Source organism: Protopterus annectens, chromosome 6.part0 (genome assembly GCF_019279795.1).
Source record: "Protopterus annectens isolate FY-2018-M chromosome 6.part0, PAN1.0, whole genome shotgun sequence".
In the NCBI taxonomy this organism is placed as follows: Eukaryota; Metazoa; Chordata; order Ceratodontiformes; family Protopteridae; genus Protopterus; species Protopterus annectens.
Genome location: NC_056737.1, coordinates 999,082,686 through 999,098,741, shown reverse-complemented (window position 1 = coordinate 999,098,741; position 16,056 = coordinate 999,082,686). Strand labels below are relative to the sequence as shown.

The following is a 16,056-nucleotide window of genomic DNA, read 5'->3' as shown; positions in this document are numbered from 1 at the left end:
GAGTGAGAAGATAAAACAATGTCAGGAGTATCCGGTTTGCAACTCTGAAGACAGTGCTCGTCAGGGAAAACGAATTGTCTTTGTGCAACTAGGTATTGGTAAAATTTCAGTCATACTTTTACAGGAAAAATATCATTCAAGGTGTCTGTGTCTATACAGGGCACTGCCAAACACTTGAGGAAAAACTAATACATAGACCCTGAACATTTAAGGATGAAGTATTTAGCCAGATATTCTGAAGTTAGAAACAAGTCAAGCAGTACTTACTGAAAACAAAGAATTAGTTTGTAAAGAATGATGAAAAGAGCGGCGTCACATGAATGGCTGCTGCCTGGCAGCTACTAGTGCTGTTCTTACCACAGCTTCACTCTGCTGGGATACAGTTCTCACCACAGCTTCACTCTGCTGGGATACAGTGCTCCTTTGCTTCTTCGCTCACCAGGAGCAAAACATTAGTACCAATCCCAAGATGGGAAGCAGGCCACAGCCTGTTTGGTGATCCAGCCTTGTCCCAGATAATGCAAAGGTCTGTAAGCTTGTTGTAGCCTTTTCCTGGTGGATGCCTTGAATAGCAACCAGACCAATCAGGAACATCAAGCACAGACACTCACTGCCCAACCAGAAATTATCAGGAATCAATATATACCCTATTCCTTCTCTCACCAGGAGTAGAGTATAAGCACAGATTCCAAGCTGTTACTTATAAAGCAGTTACTAGGTTTTCCGGTGATCAGCAGTCGCCAGGAAATAATGTCCCTGTACTTCTTCTGTCACAGAAGCACTAATCCTAAGATGACTACTAAGAGGCAGAATGTGGGCTTTCCAATAACTGGTGGTCTTGCAATAGTAGTTTAAAGGTAAGATGAAAAAAAATGGGTTAATATCCTAAGCACTGCAGTGTGCATTAAGCAGTTAGATATGATAAAGGGGTAACTTAAGCTTTAACTAAGTGGAGAGCCACTAATTTTAAAAGAGCAAGATATAGTAAAAGGAGGTGGGCACTTTTTTATTCTGGTTCTATTGAATACAGTGGGATGGCCAATAAATTTAAATAGCTGAAAGGGGGTGATTTCACAAAATTATAATTTTGTGGTTACAACAGCCAGTGAAAGGTGAGAGGGAAAGAGATATGTGGTCAAATTAACAGAGAGAGAAAGTTGTGTTTAAGAACACAATAGCAACAGGATGAGAGTGTGGGAAAAGATTTTTGTATGATTCACAATATGCAATTAAAAGCAGAATACAAGTAAAACACGGTGTAAAAAAACAAATCATGGTATTCAAAATAGAAGAAGGCAATAAAGTAATACAAAGTACAAGAAGTCAAAAGCAAACTAATCTTTCCCTCACAGCAAGTTGTGGCAGAGTCTGGGTGAGCTTTTCCAGTAAAGACAAGGACCAGTTTGCTTTCAGATGATACTAAGATTGGTGCCACAATCATCACAGACACCAAGACAGGGACCATAGTTAGTAATGATACAAGACAGAGAAGTGGCATTTAACATTCAGAACAGGCACATGCCAGGAGCAGCAGGGTGCTACACCAGTGGCAGAATACTGGTAAATACAGGCTGTAGAACTGAACCCAGTATGAGCATGAAAGAGATCTGGAAGTGATAGTAATGGATCCAACATAGCATTAAGAGCCAACAGCATATGCTCTGGTGAATCCTTAGAAGGGTAAACTCAAAGGACAGTGACAAGAAGGTTGTGTTCTTGGCATTATGAACTAGTCAGGTATTGACTGAAGTAGTGGCTGCAATTCTGGAGGACCTAAAGTGAAACACACACACAGCAATGTGTGTACAAATACAAATACAGCAATGTCAATTAAAGGGACAGAAGAGCCTACAGAAAATTAGACTTTTATGCTTAAATTAAGAAAGAACAAAAGAAATATGAGCTAGGTCTACAAGAGCTTAAGAGGGGACTCTGATCAAGTGATATTTTAGACATAGGAAAAGGCATAGAAGACACTGGCTGCAGACAGGAGGAAACAAAATTTTTACCTGGATCCATGTTTTTCCTTTACACAGAGAGGGGTGCATGCAGTGGGTTAAAGGTAAGTGAAGGGAAATTGTAAGGAAAGTGCTATTACACGTTTGAGGAAGTCCTGACTTTATGATTATAAGACTGAGCATTCAGCAGACATACCTGCACACACATACATATTTAAGCTGGCAGGAATCCATGGGTTTCTGTAGCATTTTTGAGAGGTGCAGTCTGTACCATACAGCTGATCCACTCTTCTGTTCCCCGATTTTGCAGTTTAAGTTGTTTTGTGCATAACAGTCTGGGAGCCCTTCCATTTCTCTGCCAAAAAATGTACTGACAAAATAGTACTGTTTTATGTCAAACCTGAAGCCCGATCCTTCAGTATGGCTGTCCTACCATTTTTGCACTAGATTCTTCCTTGTTAGTAGAGTTCCTACTGAATTGACATTTCCCCACAAAACAGCAGAGACATTTAATTCACGTGAAAGCAAAAGTGGCATATGAGTCATAGAGATAGCAACCAAGATGAGATTGTAAAACATTGAACTTACAAGTGTCATATGGAAACTCTATACAAAAAAAGTACCTGGGAACTCATACTTATGTACAGTAGTTATAATAGTAGAATGTGATGGCTGCACTGAATCTCACATCTGTAACAAATAGCCAAGGTTAACCAATTCACAGCACCTCATCCCTGACAATTAAGTATGATTCTGGCAGTAACTGGTGATCAAAATCCCCTGTATATGCCTCAGATAGTAAAGATTGTGGCCTCACAGAAAATAACATTTTTTTTTTACTTTTTTGTTGACCAGGTAAATTCACAGGACACAATTTCGCCTTTTCAGGAGTGACCCAGGAGAATCTCTAGATAAATGACTTGCTCAGAATTATACACTAGACAAATGATGGCAAAAGGAATTAAACTGTCTAGTCTGGGCACGAGTTTCCTGATCACTTCTCCTGGTTTTAAATGTAGAAGATCCGTATCGCATTCTACCTAAAAAAATCAGAGAAGTTTTGTTAGTTTATGTTCTTACAATCTTTTAATTTCTGATCCAAACAATTTTATAGAACGCAAATGCTGCCACCACATGACCAACGACTTCATAAACTGGTTTCCTGTGAATAGACAATATTGACTTGAAGCATTTAAATATTTCAGCACAGAAGTTGTTACGGTGTCTTATGACCAAGCCATCTGAATCTTCTCCTGTTAGCATCAGAAAATGATGTACGAGTTAAATTTTCATTTCCAAGTTGTTAACAGATTTTATTAAATGAGCAGCAACTTAATGATTCATTTTCTGTGTAGAGGGTCTATAAAACAATATAGGTTCATAGGTAGATACTAGGCTATCTGCCCTAGGGCATTTATAAGCCTAGCCAGAGTGTATTTGGCTTCCGCCTCCCTATTTAACTCAGTCTAAAATGTATGAATGACAGTTTACTTAACTTTGAGTTCAATGTTAGCATTCATAGCTAGAGAGAGATAATACGATGACTTAAAACAAAGATTACATAGTAATATGAAAAGACAGGCATAGAATATTTTGGATGAACAAATTATGATTACTGGCATCCACTCCAAAACTCAAGTGTTTTGTAGAGTGATGCAGTTTTTACATTGGTTGTGCACCCTGTCACATGCTAACTAATCTAGAAAATTAGGCTGTTTAATAATCTAGAAAATTAGGCTGATTAAAGTTATGCCTCCTGGTCAGTGTCCTTCTCTTTCCCTAGAAACTGATTTCATTTTGCATAAATGCAATTTAAAAAAATTTCTATGAATACAAAACACCAGTTCTCAGTTATGAGCATTTCAAACAATTCTTCAGTTTAGTAAAGTTCAGTGCAATTCATACCACGGTGATCATAAGCAGAGATTAATACCACAGTGGTACAAAATCCTCCTAATCACGATTGCAGGGTGAACGTTTTTTTTTTTTTTTTTAGCTAGCTTTAATACAAAAAACAGTCAACCATTATACCTTTGTGTTGATTTCAATCATGTCTTGTATTGCACAATGCAAAAATCTTTTTTTCTCCATCTCTGAGACCTAGGGGAACCAGGGATGATTCTTTCTTAAATGGAATGATATCCATTTCAAAGCCTTCAGAGGTTTCATTTACTTCTTGAAGCACTTCATATCCAAGTGAATGACATCAGAGGTGTAAAAAGACAACTTGTGTCATTGGAGTAGGTTGCAGATGGTGTTCAGGTGGACACTATTACTGTAGCTGCAGAGTGGCAACCTGAAATGCTTCTTCAGGGATGTCAGTGAGTCAGTAGGGGACATGTCCCAGGTCACATATGTCATGCTATCTGAAGGGTCCTTCAATTCTCAAGAGTTCTGGAGCCTTGCAAACTGTCAATTCCACTGAAGTAGAAGTAAAAGATGGTTTTGAGGAAAAATGGAAAAAAATAGCTTTTATTAAAATGTAATTTTAATTTGTTCATTTAACTTAGTCTGTCATCTTTGGTTCATCAGAGTACGTTGGTATTTTGCTGGCTTTTCATATAGCTGGTTGAAAGATATACTCCATGCGAATAATCTCACAAGATTAGCAGTGGAGTATTATTGAAGAAGGGGTGCTTGTTTGAACCATGGACAATGGAGGGGTTCCATCACTAGTCAATTACAGTATCTGAAAATGAAGTGGAGTGATACAGTTAGCTGCATTTTGGGGGAACATGGTGTGCTCACAGTGGAACTTTTAAAAAATGAAAGTTGCTGTTTAACTTAAAATGATGCTTCATGTAAAACGACTCAGTACCCTCAAATTCGGCAATAAAAGTTGATAAGCTTAACTGACTTCCTTTATATGTTGAAAACATTTTCCTGTACCCCTTTTGTTGTGGCTGTGCATTGCATTCATTCAAAACAGAAAGTTTATTTTAGATTTGACGTCTATCTTAGCTGTTTGAGAAATGTTGGAGAGACTGTTGCTTGTGGGTTTTGGCTTCTGATATGCCAGTAATCATTATTTCACTGGACTGGTGTGGAACTACAATGTGAATGTCAGTCTTATTGGTTGTAAATATAATTATGTTCACTTTCAAACAGGAATGAAATATGAACACAAGCCTGCTAGATATGTTGTGCTATGTCATTTTTTTATCAGTTTGTAATTCACAGCAGCAAAATAAAGGCCTTTAATGATTTTTTTTTTTTTACTAACGCCATGATATGTGATCGCTTGTATTCCCAAACCATATGGAAATTAATGACACAAACATTTTATTTCTACTACAAATGTCAACATCAAAAGAGGTAAAGAAGGGATTTATCACATCCAATTGTCCTGTATTGTGTCCAGTGCACAAATCACTTTCTGTTGTACATATACAGACAGTACTTTTGCTGGTAAAACACCACTGTAGTATTTAGCCACCAGTCTTGAGACAGACATGTACAGAGGTCAGAAAGCAGACCTTAAGGCACAGCTATCACTTCTGTAGAGACACATTTTCGCTACATCTGTATTCATGTTAACGTATGGTGGCAATGTCACTTGTTTGTGAGCATTTTGTTGTGTGATATGTTCTTTGATGAGTTTATATTAAAACATTGCAAACAAAGCATTGGCAATACAGCTCAAGTTCATTTTGTAATGTTGTCAACTGTTTTGGTGACAGTATAGAACGCAATGTAACATTTCCTAAAAGATGATGTTTGCAATTTAGCTGCACTAGAAATGAAGGTGCTTTTTTTCGCTGAGAAATGTAAATGAAGGGGTAACTTGACCTAAAACTTTAGCATTAAGAATAGTACAGTTTAGTATAAAAAAATATTCTGCCTTTATGTTGCCAAATAGAACATTATTGTAATATCTTAACGAAAATGTTTTAATGTTGTTGAAATGCTAATTTTTCTGGTAATTATATCTACGTACATATTTTGCTGAAGTCATGAATGAAATATTATGACTATAATAATGATCATTTGTCGTCATCTTTGCCTTGTGACTCAGGAGATTTTGGACCACCCACCCCACAGGTGGCACTGCTACAACATAAACATATTTCACGTATGTATAGTTACAGATGCCAGATGCTTGGTTTCTAAGCAATGAGAACACTATCTTTTCCTGGGTTTAATGCCTATCATATCTCCAGAACTAGTGATAATTCATCACCTCAGGACAGTAGATTTTTAACTCCTAGACACCCAAAATAGCGTAAACATGATCAATTATCACTTCTTAGCTGTAGGACACCTTTTATGTCCCGCTCTGTAATGACAGCTATCCTAACACCTTAGCTGAAATCCCCAGTATACACCACACCTTTCTAATGGGGAACTTCAACTATCCACAGAAAGCTGCCTGACTTACACTGTCAGTGGTCTGTTTTGCCCACCTCTTCCTTAACATTATAAATATTATAAATCCTAACTCCCTTCTGAAAACAGTTAATCATCCTACTAGGGACCCCACTACCTTTGATCTTATCTTCACAAATATAGCTACCTCTTGGACATCTCCATATATATCCTCTTTCCTTGTGAAATTAGACCATAAATCAGTGGCCTTTTCCTTTAAAACTGGTGACATTATCCCTGCAAATAATTGTGCTTAGGAATGCCTCAGAAAAGTAAACCATCTTCAGTCATGTGATGGCCTAAATAAATTCCACTGTAATCCTCCTCCATTTAATCCCATTGCTTAAGTCACTATCTATGCTTCTGATTTGGTAGTCTGTATTAGCACCAAAATAATATGAAATTTAAAAATAAATCCCAATATAAAGTACAGAGCGATACAAAAAAGTGACAATGCTTGTTTACACTGAGCACAATGCAACAAACCAGTAGAATTTAAGGAACTACAAGGAAACTCACAGTTGAGTGTGCACTTAAATAATTACAAATCTTTAAATTGGGAAGTTAACACACACACACACCCAATAATGTTGAGTGAATACACAACAATACTGCCCACTCCATCCCGGAAGAGATGGTGAATATGCTAGTTGATAAATTTAATTCCATCCACTGTTAATGCAGTCACACAGATTTCACAGCCAGTCTTTAATTACTATGGAACAAGTCCTCAGTCCTCTCAAAAGCTAAGATCATCTCATCCATAGACCCAGAAGGCACTCCAGGTTGCCCACTTATCAGTACCAAGTATGACCTATTTAAATCTATGATTAACCTCTAAGCCAAACCTTGCCACTAGTGACATTCCTGAAGCCTGAAAAACAGCCACTGTAATGCCTTCACAAAAGGCTGGCTCAACCACAGACCCTGGTCACTACAGATGCATTAGTCTTACTGGCCACATATGTAAAGCTATAGGTTGGCACAAGGCTATCGGCTCTAGGGCCTATACAAGCCTAGCCATAACAATTCCCTGGCTATTTCTTCCCACGGTATTTACTTCCCTGGACCCCTATCTAGCAGGGCGACTGATGTGATCCCCGGGGTGAATTTCTTATCTCCCATCCAATCATCAAGGTTCCTTTTGAAGAGGGCCTAAGAGGCGCTCTGCTTGACATGTATAGGCAGTCTATTCCAGAGTCTGGGGAGTCTCTGGGTCAGGAACCTAACCCTCCAGCATATTTTGTTCATTGTGATAAGGTTTTGATCCCTGGATTGTGTGTCTCCGAGGGATTGGGATTTAGCTCTGAGTTTGACATGGCCTTGTATGTTAAGCAGAGATCGCCTTTTTAGACTGTCAGCATAGGGCATCTGCTTTAGGCCTGTGATTCTTTTAGTGAGGTATTTCTGTGGCCTTTCCAGTTGTTGCAGATGTCTTGCGAGGTACATACCAAACGGCACGTTGTATTCTATAATGGGTCTAATGAGGGATGAGTACAGTGGGACAATGACCTCCTTTTTTCTGGATGAAAAGCTCTTAGTGATGAGGTGTGCCACATAGAAGGATTTCCTGACTGTTGTGGCGATGTGGTTATCGAAGGTGAGACCACTGTCCACCTGTGTCCCTTAGTCTCTTATCACACTTTCGGTGTTTAGTGTACTGCCACCTATGTGGTAATTCACGGGTACATGTTTTTTCACAAAGGGGATAACTATACATTTCTGGCTCTGGCACCAATCATATGTTTCTGTAAGGCCCTTTTGTAGAATATCCACATCATTTGGGGATTCAATAATGACTCCCAGTTTGCAGTCATCTGCAAACTTTGCTAGCCAGAGTCCCTTAGTGTTGGCCTGTACTTCAGAAAAGTAGATGCCAAACAAGAGCGGTCCCAGGACTGAACCCTGAGGTACTCCACTTGTCTGGAGCTGGATTTGGAGTCGGCTACTTTTACAGTGTGGGTTCTGTCAGTAAGCCAGTTGGCAACCCATCAAGTGACGTAGGGATTAATGCCCAGCTTAGTAAGTTTATCTATGATTCCAGAGTGGGAGGTGGTGTTGAAGGCCTTGGCAAGGTTCAGATAGGCTGTGTGGACCACCTTACCCTTGTCCACAGCTCTGGAGACTGATTCAATGAAGTCAATCAGGTTCAAAAGACAAGATCGACCCTTCACAAACCCAAACTGCATGGAGTCCACTGTTTGAAGGTTGCCAATGTCTTTGTTTAGAAGTTCCATGGCTTTGCAGATCAGGCTCGTCAGACTGATGGGGCAGTAGTTCCCAGGATCCAAGGTGGATCCCTCCTTGTGGAGTGTGATAACTGTAACTATGTGCCACTCAGTGGGCACGAAGCCTGAGGTGAGGCTATGATTAAACATGACACTTAGGTGAGGTGCTAGTTCATTTTGTAGTTCATGTAGTACACAGCCTGGGATGTCGTCTGGTCCCATGGATGCTGTATTCTTAGCTTTGGAGAGTACATTTTTTACCTGTGTGGCCATTATTACCAGAATTTGGCAATCTTTCAGTATTGAGATGGGCCATTTAGGGGGTGAGAGGGTGGTGAAGTCTGCACTGAATCGATCTGCCAGGATATTGGCAATATCCTTGGGATCAGTATATTTAATGCCATTCTGTTGTAGCTATGAGCAGATCTGAGCATTGCCATTTAGATTCTTGACATAGTTATAGAATCCCTTGTGGTTGTCTTTGGAATCTTTGGCAATTTTATTTTCGTAACTAGCTTTGGAGGATTTTATGAGGGATTCTCAGCTTCTTACTGAGGCTGGTAAGGGAGTTTTTTGCATCCTGGGATTTTCCTCTTTTCTGCAACAGTTTCTTCCTTTTGTTGTAAAGTTTGTTTATGGCAAGGGACCACCAGATTGGCTTGTCTTAGTTCTATTGGGGATGGCACAATTCATGCATGAGTGGATGTGCTCGTACAGTGCCTTAGTGTAGGATTCAGCAGTCAAACTTTCAGTTCCCGTTTGTATGGGTGTCATGAAGTTAATCACTTCTGACTTGAGTAGCATGAAGTTGGCTTTGGAGAAGTTTTTTACGGAGGTTTCCTTACTGGGGGGTGGGGGTGGGATGTGGATGTCAAGGGTGATTAGCTTATGGTCAGACCTGACCAATGAGGGGGTGACCATAGCTGTGGAGCATCGATTTCCCATGTTGGTAATGACCAGGTCTAGGATATTGGAGCCCCTGGTGGGACTAAGGATTAGTTGATCCAGGACATTGGAATTTATAAATTGCAAGAACCATTGGGCAAAGGTGTTGGTACATGAGTAGTTTTCCCAGTTAATGGCAGGGTAGTTGAAATCACCCAGTATTAGGCTGTTTGGTTGTATCTTAATATTTTCCAGTATGTTTAGAAAGGTGTAATGAGAATCTTGGGGCATGGTGATGTGGTTATCGAAGGTGAGACCACTGTCCACCTGTGTCCCTAGGTAACCTGTCTACCACATAAGGAGTGGTTCTGGCCCAGAAATTGTAGTTATTGGCCGTTTGTGCAGTTTTTCCATCTCTCTCAACTTTCTGATTAAAAAGCCCCAATTGCACTTGTTTTCCCCTTTTCCTGTAACTAGTTTAGTCCAGATACAGATTCTTACTTTTAGCACTTGAATGTACTTATTCGTGATCAGCACTTGTTCAGAACTTGTAAGCACTAAATAACCTACTAATTACTACAGCACTCATCCTTCCTCATTATCTAGAGGAAAACAGTTTTGGTACTTACTTTCCTCACTTATCTAGAGGAAAATAGTTTTTTATTCAGGCACGTCCGAGGGTCAGCTCCCAGTGTTCTCTCCTATCTGATGAATCTGGGCATCTTGGGGCAATGTAGAAATTGCCTCATGTACACAGACAACCCTCTCCTCCTACCACCCAACACTGCAACCTGTGAGAGATGCACTTATCTAGCCAAACTGGAGGTAAAGCTCTCTCCAATCAAGACTGAACTTAACAGTCAAGAGAAGAAGGTAAACACTTGCACCACTCCACACTCATCACATGGTCTCACTAAATCTACACCACCAAAATCCACACATAGAAACACAAAAACATTCACGGAGGCTCTCAATAATAATCTGCTCAAGCAACAGAGACCTCCAAAGCAGAAATGCAAGCAACCTCCACCCCCCAACACAACCCAAATGACACATAGCCCGCAGACTCAGTATGCCACTCAACCACAGCCAATAAGGCAAAACAACGTACCCAACACACTAGTCATAGGCGACTCTATAGTCAGGCACACTGATGTCCCACTCACCAGGCTAAACAAGGAGAAGGTTACTGTCAGCTGCCTGTCGGGTGCCAGGATCCGCCACATAACCCATGCACTGAGGTCACTCCACAACAAGTACAAATATGACTCTGTCATTGTCCATGTTGGTATGAACGACCTGAGACGTACCTCCCTGGACTACATGACAAGAGACATGGAAGAGCTCTCCGATCTTGTAGCCCAGGCAGGTATGACCCTAGCCCTGAGTAGCATTCTGCCATCACCCAGAATGATGCCGCAGTACAAGGACAAAATGGTTGACTTCAACAATTGGCTAAGCTTCTGGTGCCATACCAAAGGGATCCAGTATCTGTCTGCTTGGGATGACATGGTCGACAGACCACGATGCTTTGCCAGAGATGGCCTGCACCTGTCACCCCTGGGATTCCGGATACTGGCTAAGATTCTAGCCGCCCCTATAGTGCCTTTTTTAGGCAAGGTTCAAATGACAAATTCACCACTGTAACAGGAACAGGCAATCAAAAACTGAGGGTGATGCTACTCAATGCTAGAAGTCTAAATCTCAAAATGCACTCACTCGAGGCACTCCTTAAAATGGAGAACATCGATATCTGTGCAGTGACTGAGACCTGGTTCAAGGCTCCAGAGAGCACCCCTGCACTACCAGGCTATAACTCATACCACACTTTTTGGCCATATAACCTGGACCAGAACACCAAAGGCGGAGGTGTGTCCATATTCATTAAGGATATCTACACCTCCAGGCTAGTTGCTCAGCATAATGCAGCCGAGGTTATCCAAGTGCAACTAACTCTGGGCAAAACTGCAATCCAAATTGTAGCTTGCTACAGATCACCCACCATGCCCCAGAATTCCCACACCTCTTTTCTTGATGTACTGGAAAATATTAGGGTTCAACCAAACACCCTAATAATGGGCGATTTCAACTACCCCACCATTAACTGGGAAAACTACTCATGTACCAACTCTTTCGCTCAACGCTTTCTGGAATTCATAAACTCCAATGCCCTGGATCAACTTATCCACACCCCCACCAGGGGCAACAATATCCTGGATCTAGTCATTACCAATATGAGTGACCGGTGTTCCACACCTGAAGTCAACGCCTCACTGGTCCGCTTCAACCATAAGCTAATTACCCTAGATATCCACATCCTGCCTCCACCCCCCATTAAGGAAACCATGGTAAAAAATTTCTCCAAAGCCAACTTCATGCTTCTTAAGACAGAAGTGGTGAACTTCATGACACCCATGCAGATGGACAATACAGTTACGACTACTGAATCCTACACAATTGCACTTTATAAGCACTTACATGAGTGCATGGATCATGCTATCCCAAACAGAACCAAGACGCTATCCTCCAAAAAATGGAAGCCAATCTGGTGGTCCCCTGCCATAAACAAACTGTACAACAGAAGGAAGAAACTCTTGCAAAAGAGAGTAAAATCCCACGAGTGGAGGAGCTCCCTGGTCAGCCTCAGTAAGAAGCTGCGATCCCTGATAAAATCCTCCAAAGCTAGTTACGAAAACAAAATCGCCACTGATTCTAAAGACAAGCACAAAGCATTCTATAGCTATGTCAAGAATCTCAATGGCAACACTCAGATCTGCTTTGAGTTACAGCACAATGGCACTAAATATACAGACCCAACTGATATTGCCAACATCCTGGCAGATAGGTTCAGTGCTAACTTTACCCCCTCTCACCCCCTAAAGAGCCCATTTCTATACCGGAAGAATGCAAAGTTCCTGTAATCACGGCTGCACAGGTAAAAACCACACTCTCCAAAGCCAAGAACACAGCATCCATGGGACCAGACAACATCCCAGGATGCGTTCTATATGAACTACAGAACGAACTGGCACCACACCTAAGTACCATGTTCAATCACAGCCTCATCTCAGGCTTTCTGCCTGCTGAATGGCGCATAGCAACGGTTATCCTACTCCACAAGGGGGGAGCCACCACAGACCCCGGGAACTACCACCCCATTAGCCTGATGAGCCTGGTCTGCAAGGCCATGGAACGTATCATCATGGAACTTATAAACAAAGATATTGTTAATCTCCAAACTCTGGATCCCATGCAGTTCGGGTTTGTAAAAGGCAGATCATGTCTCCTAAACCTGATAGACTTCTTTGAAGCAGTCAGCAAAGCCGTAGACAAGGGTAAGGTGGTTCACACAGCCTATCTAGATCTTGCCAAGGCTTTTGACACCATCCCCCACTCTGGAATTATAGATAAACTCACTAAACTAGGTATAAATCCCTATTTCACAAGATGGGTTGCCAACTGGCTCACTGACAGAGCCCACACTGTGAAAGTAGCAGACTCCAAATCTGACTTCAGACCAGTAACAAGTGGAGTACCACAGGGTTCAGTCCTGGGTCCTCTCCTGTTTGGTATCTACTTCTCTGAAGTACAGGCTAACACAGAAGGTCTTTGGCTAATGAAGTTCGCAGATGACTGCAAACTAGGAGCCATAATTAAAACTCCTAACGATATGGACATCCTACAAAAGGGTCTCACTGAGACAGATGCCTGGTGTCAAAGCCATGGCCTCAAGCTCAGTGCCAAAAAGTGCATTGTCATCCCCTTTGGTAAAAACTCTGTACCCATGAACTACAACATAGGCGGTAGTATACTTAACACTGAAAGTGTGATGAGACCTTGGGACACAGGTGGACAGTAGTCTCTCCTTTGATAATCACATCGCCACAGTAGTCAGGAAATCCTTCTACATGGCACACCTCATCACAAAAGGTTTCTCATCCAGAAAAAAAGAGGTCATTGTTCTCCTCTACTCATTACTCATTAGACCCATTATAGAGTACAATGCCCCTTTTGGTATGTACCTCACAAGACATCTACAACAACTGGAAAGGCTGCAGAAATACCTCACAAAGAAGATTACCGGCCTCAAACAGATGCCCTATGCAGACCGTCTCAAAAAACTCCAGCTTTACTCCGTCACATATCGCCTACTCAAAGGTGATCTCTGCCTAACATACAAAGCTATGTCAAACCCAGAGCTGTTGGACATGCTCCACTTAAAGAAATCCTAATCCCTCCGAGTTACATGCTCTAGGGACCTAAACCTTGTCACCACATTAAACAGAACATGCCGGAGGGATAGATTCCTGTCCCAGAGACTTCCCATACTCTGGAATAAACTACTTATCTATATCAAACAAGCTCCTCATTAGCACTCTTCAAGAAAAATCTTGATGACTGGATGGGAAATAGGAAATTCACCCCGGGGATCACCTCTGTGGCTCTGCTCGACAGTGGCACAGGAAAATTATTTTCTTGGGTGGCAAAAGCCAGGGTACCTTTTTGGCTGGGCTTGTATAGGCCCCAGGGCCGATAGCCTAGTACCTACCTATGAACCTATGAATCTGTAGCAAGCTACAATTTGGATTGCAGTTTTACCTAGTGTTAGTTGCACCTGGAGAATTTCAGATGAATTGTGTTGGGCAATTAGCCTGGTGGTGTGAATATGGACACTCCTCCACCTTTAGTGTTTCGGTCCTGGTTTGGTGGCCAAAAAGTGTGGTAAGAGTTGTAGCCTGGTATTGCAGGGGTGCTCTCTGGAGCCCTGAACCAGGTCTCAGTTACTGCACAGATATCGATGTTCTCCATTTTTAGGAGTGCCTCGAGAGAGTGCATTTTGAGGTTCAGACTTCTAGCATTCAGTAGCATTACCTTCAGATTTTGCATGCTTGTACCTGTTACCATGGTGGTTTTGTCCTTTGAACTTTGCCTAAAAAAGGCACTATAGGGGTGGCAAGAGCCTTAGCCAGTGACCTGAATCCCAGGGTTGACATGTGCAGACCATCTCTGGCAAAGCATCGTGGTCTGTTGATCATGTCATCCTAGGCACACAGATACTGGATCCCCTTTGAATGACACCAGAAGCTTAGCCAATTGTTGAAGTCAATCATTTTGTCCTTATACTGTGGTATAATTCTGGGCAAAGGCAGAATGCTACTCAGGGCTAGGGTCATACCTGCCTGGGCTGCATGATCCAAGAGCTCTTCCATGTCTCTTTTCATGTAGTCCAGGGAGGTACGTCTCAAGTCATTCACTCCAACATGGACAATGACAGAGTCATATTTGTACTTGTTGTGGAATGACTTGAATGCATGCGCTATGTGGTGGATCCTGTCACCCAACAGGCAGCTAACTGTAATTTTCTCCTTGTTCAGCCTGGTGAGTGGGACATCAGTGTGCCTGACTATAGAGTCACCTATGACTAAAGTGTAGAATGTATTATCTCAGATACCAATAATCCGGACATTAAAAATCTCTTAATCCTACACCCTCATCAGTTTGGCTTTATCAAGGGAAGGGCCTGCCTCTAGCCTTATTAATTTCTTTGACAAAGCAGTGGTCTGTGGTTATGCAGTACGTACAGCTGATGTGGACCTAGTGAAAGCCTTTGATACTATTCGCCAAGCAAGCATTCTTCCCAGACTTGTAAAACTGAATATAAATCCTTATTTTATGCAATAGATGGCTAATTGTTTGTCTAATAAAACTAATATAGTTAGAGTTGTGAGTGCTATTTCACAAATCAAGAAAGTTACCAGTGGTGTATTAGTTGGTTTAGTGACTGGCTCTTAACTTCGCATCTCTTTTCAGATCTTCAAGCAAATGCTCCTTGTCCATGGTTATCTAGGTGCACAAATGACCGCAAATCAGGTATTTATTATCGCCTTTCACTGGAGGTTAGACCATTTTAGCAAGTTTTTCAAAGACAATGGTCTCAAATTAAATGTGAGAAATGTAGCATACGTAATTTTAAAAACAAAACATTTTCCCATATCTTAGATGTGACACATCCCATCATTCAGATACTATTGTAAGATATCTAAATACTTACCTTTTGACCTTCCTGTCTCTGTAGTAGTACAGAAAGCATTCCATTTGGCATCTAATTGCCAAAGGCATCTCATAGGTTCATAGGTGTTTAGTATGGTAACAACCACAAGGGCCTTTTTAAGCCTAGCCATACATCCCAAATCTCTGACAATCTGCACTTGATGAAAAGAATTTGTCTTAATTCCCATCAGGCTCATTAGTGCATATAATGCCACTTTTAAACCAGTTTAATCGCATCATTCACCTTGAATAACCTCAGAGGTTCCTTACAAAACGATAAGTGGCCTCAAAAATCTTAGTTATTAGGACAGACTGCCAGTCCTCTCTCTGTACTCCCGTGAGGATCTGTATCTAACTTTTCTACTCCTTTGCAGATTAAATGGTTCATAGGTGATTACTAGGTTAATGGCTCAAGAGCCCCTTACAAGCCTAACCATTATTACCCAGATTTTCAATACCCAAAGGGTCGGTTAGGTTTGCACCTATGCCTTTGGGTATTTTACAGACTACCCCCATCCATAAGGGGCAAAGGCACCACCACAGGAGTGAATTTGCAATTCCCCATCCAT

The 16,056-nt window shown here is 41.4% G+C and overlaps 1 protein-coding gene across 2 annotated transcripts in view; it reads left to right on the top strand.

The window, feature by feature from the left end:
* LOC122804648 (acetyl-coenzyme A synthetase 2-like, mitochondrial) overlaps positions 1-16,056 on the top strand; it is an 874,305-nt gene that overhangs the window by 845,273 nt on the left and 12,976 nt on the right. The window contains exon 13 of one of the 2 annotated variants that reach the window (XM_044074629.1): positions 15,248-15,307. The exons of the other annotated variant lie outside the window; for it this stretch is intronic. Coding sequence (XP_043930564.1) covers positions 15,248-15,307 — 60 coding nt within the window. The remainder of the gene's footprint in view (positions 1-15,247; positions 15,308-16,056) is intronic. 2 annotated transcript variants of the gene reach the window in all.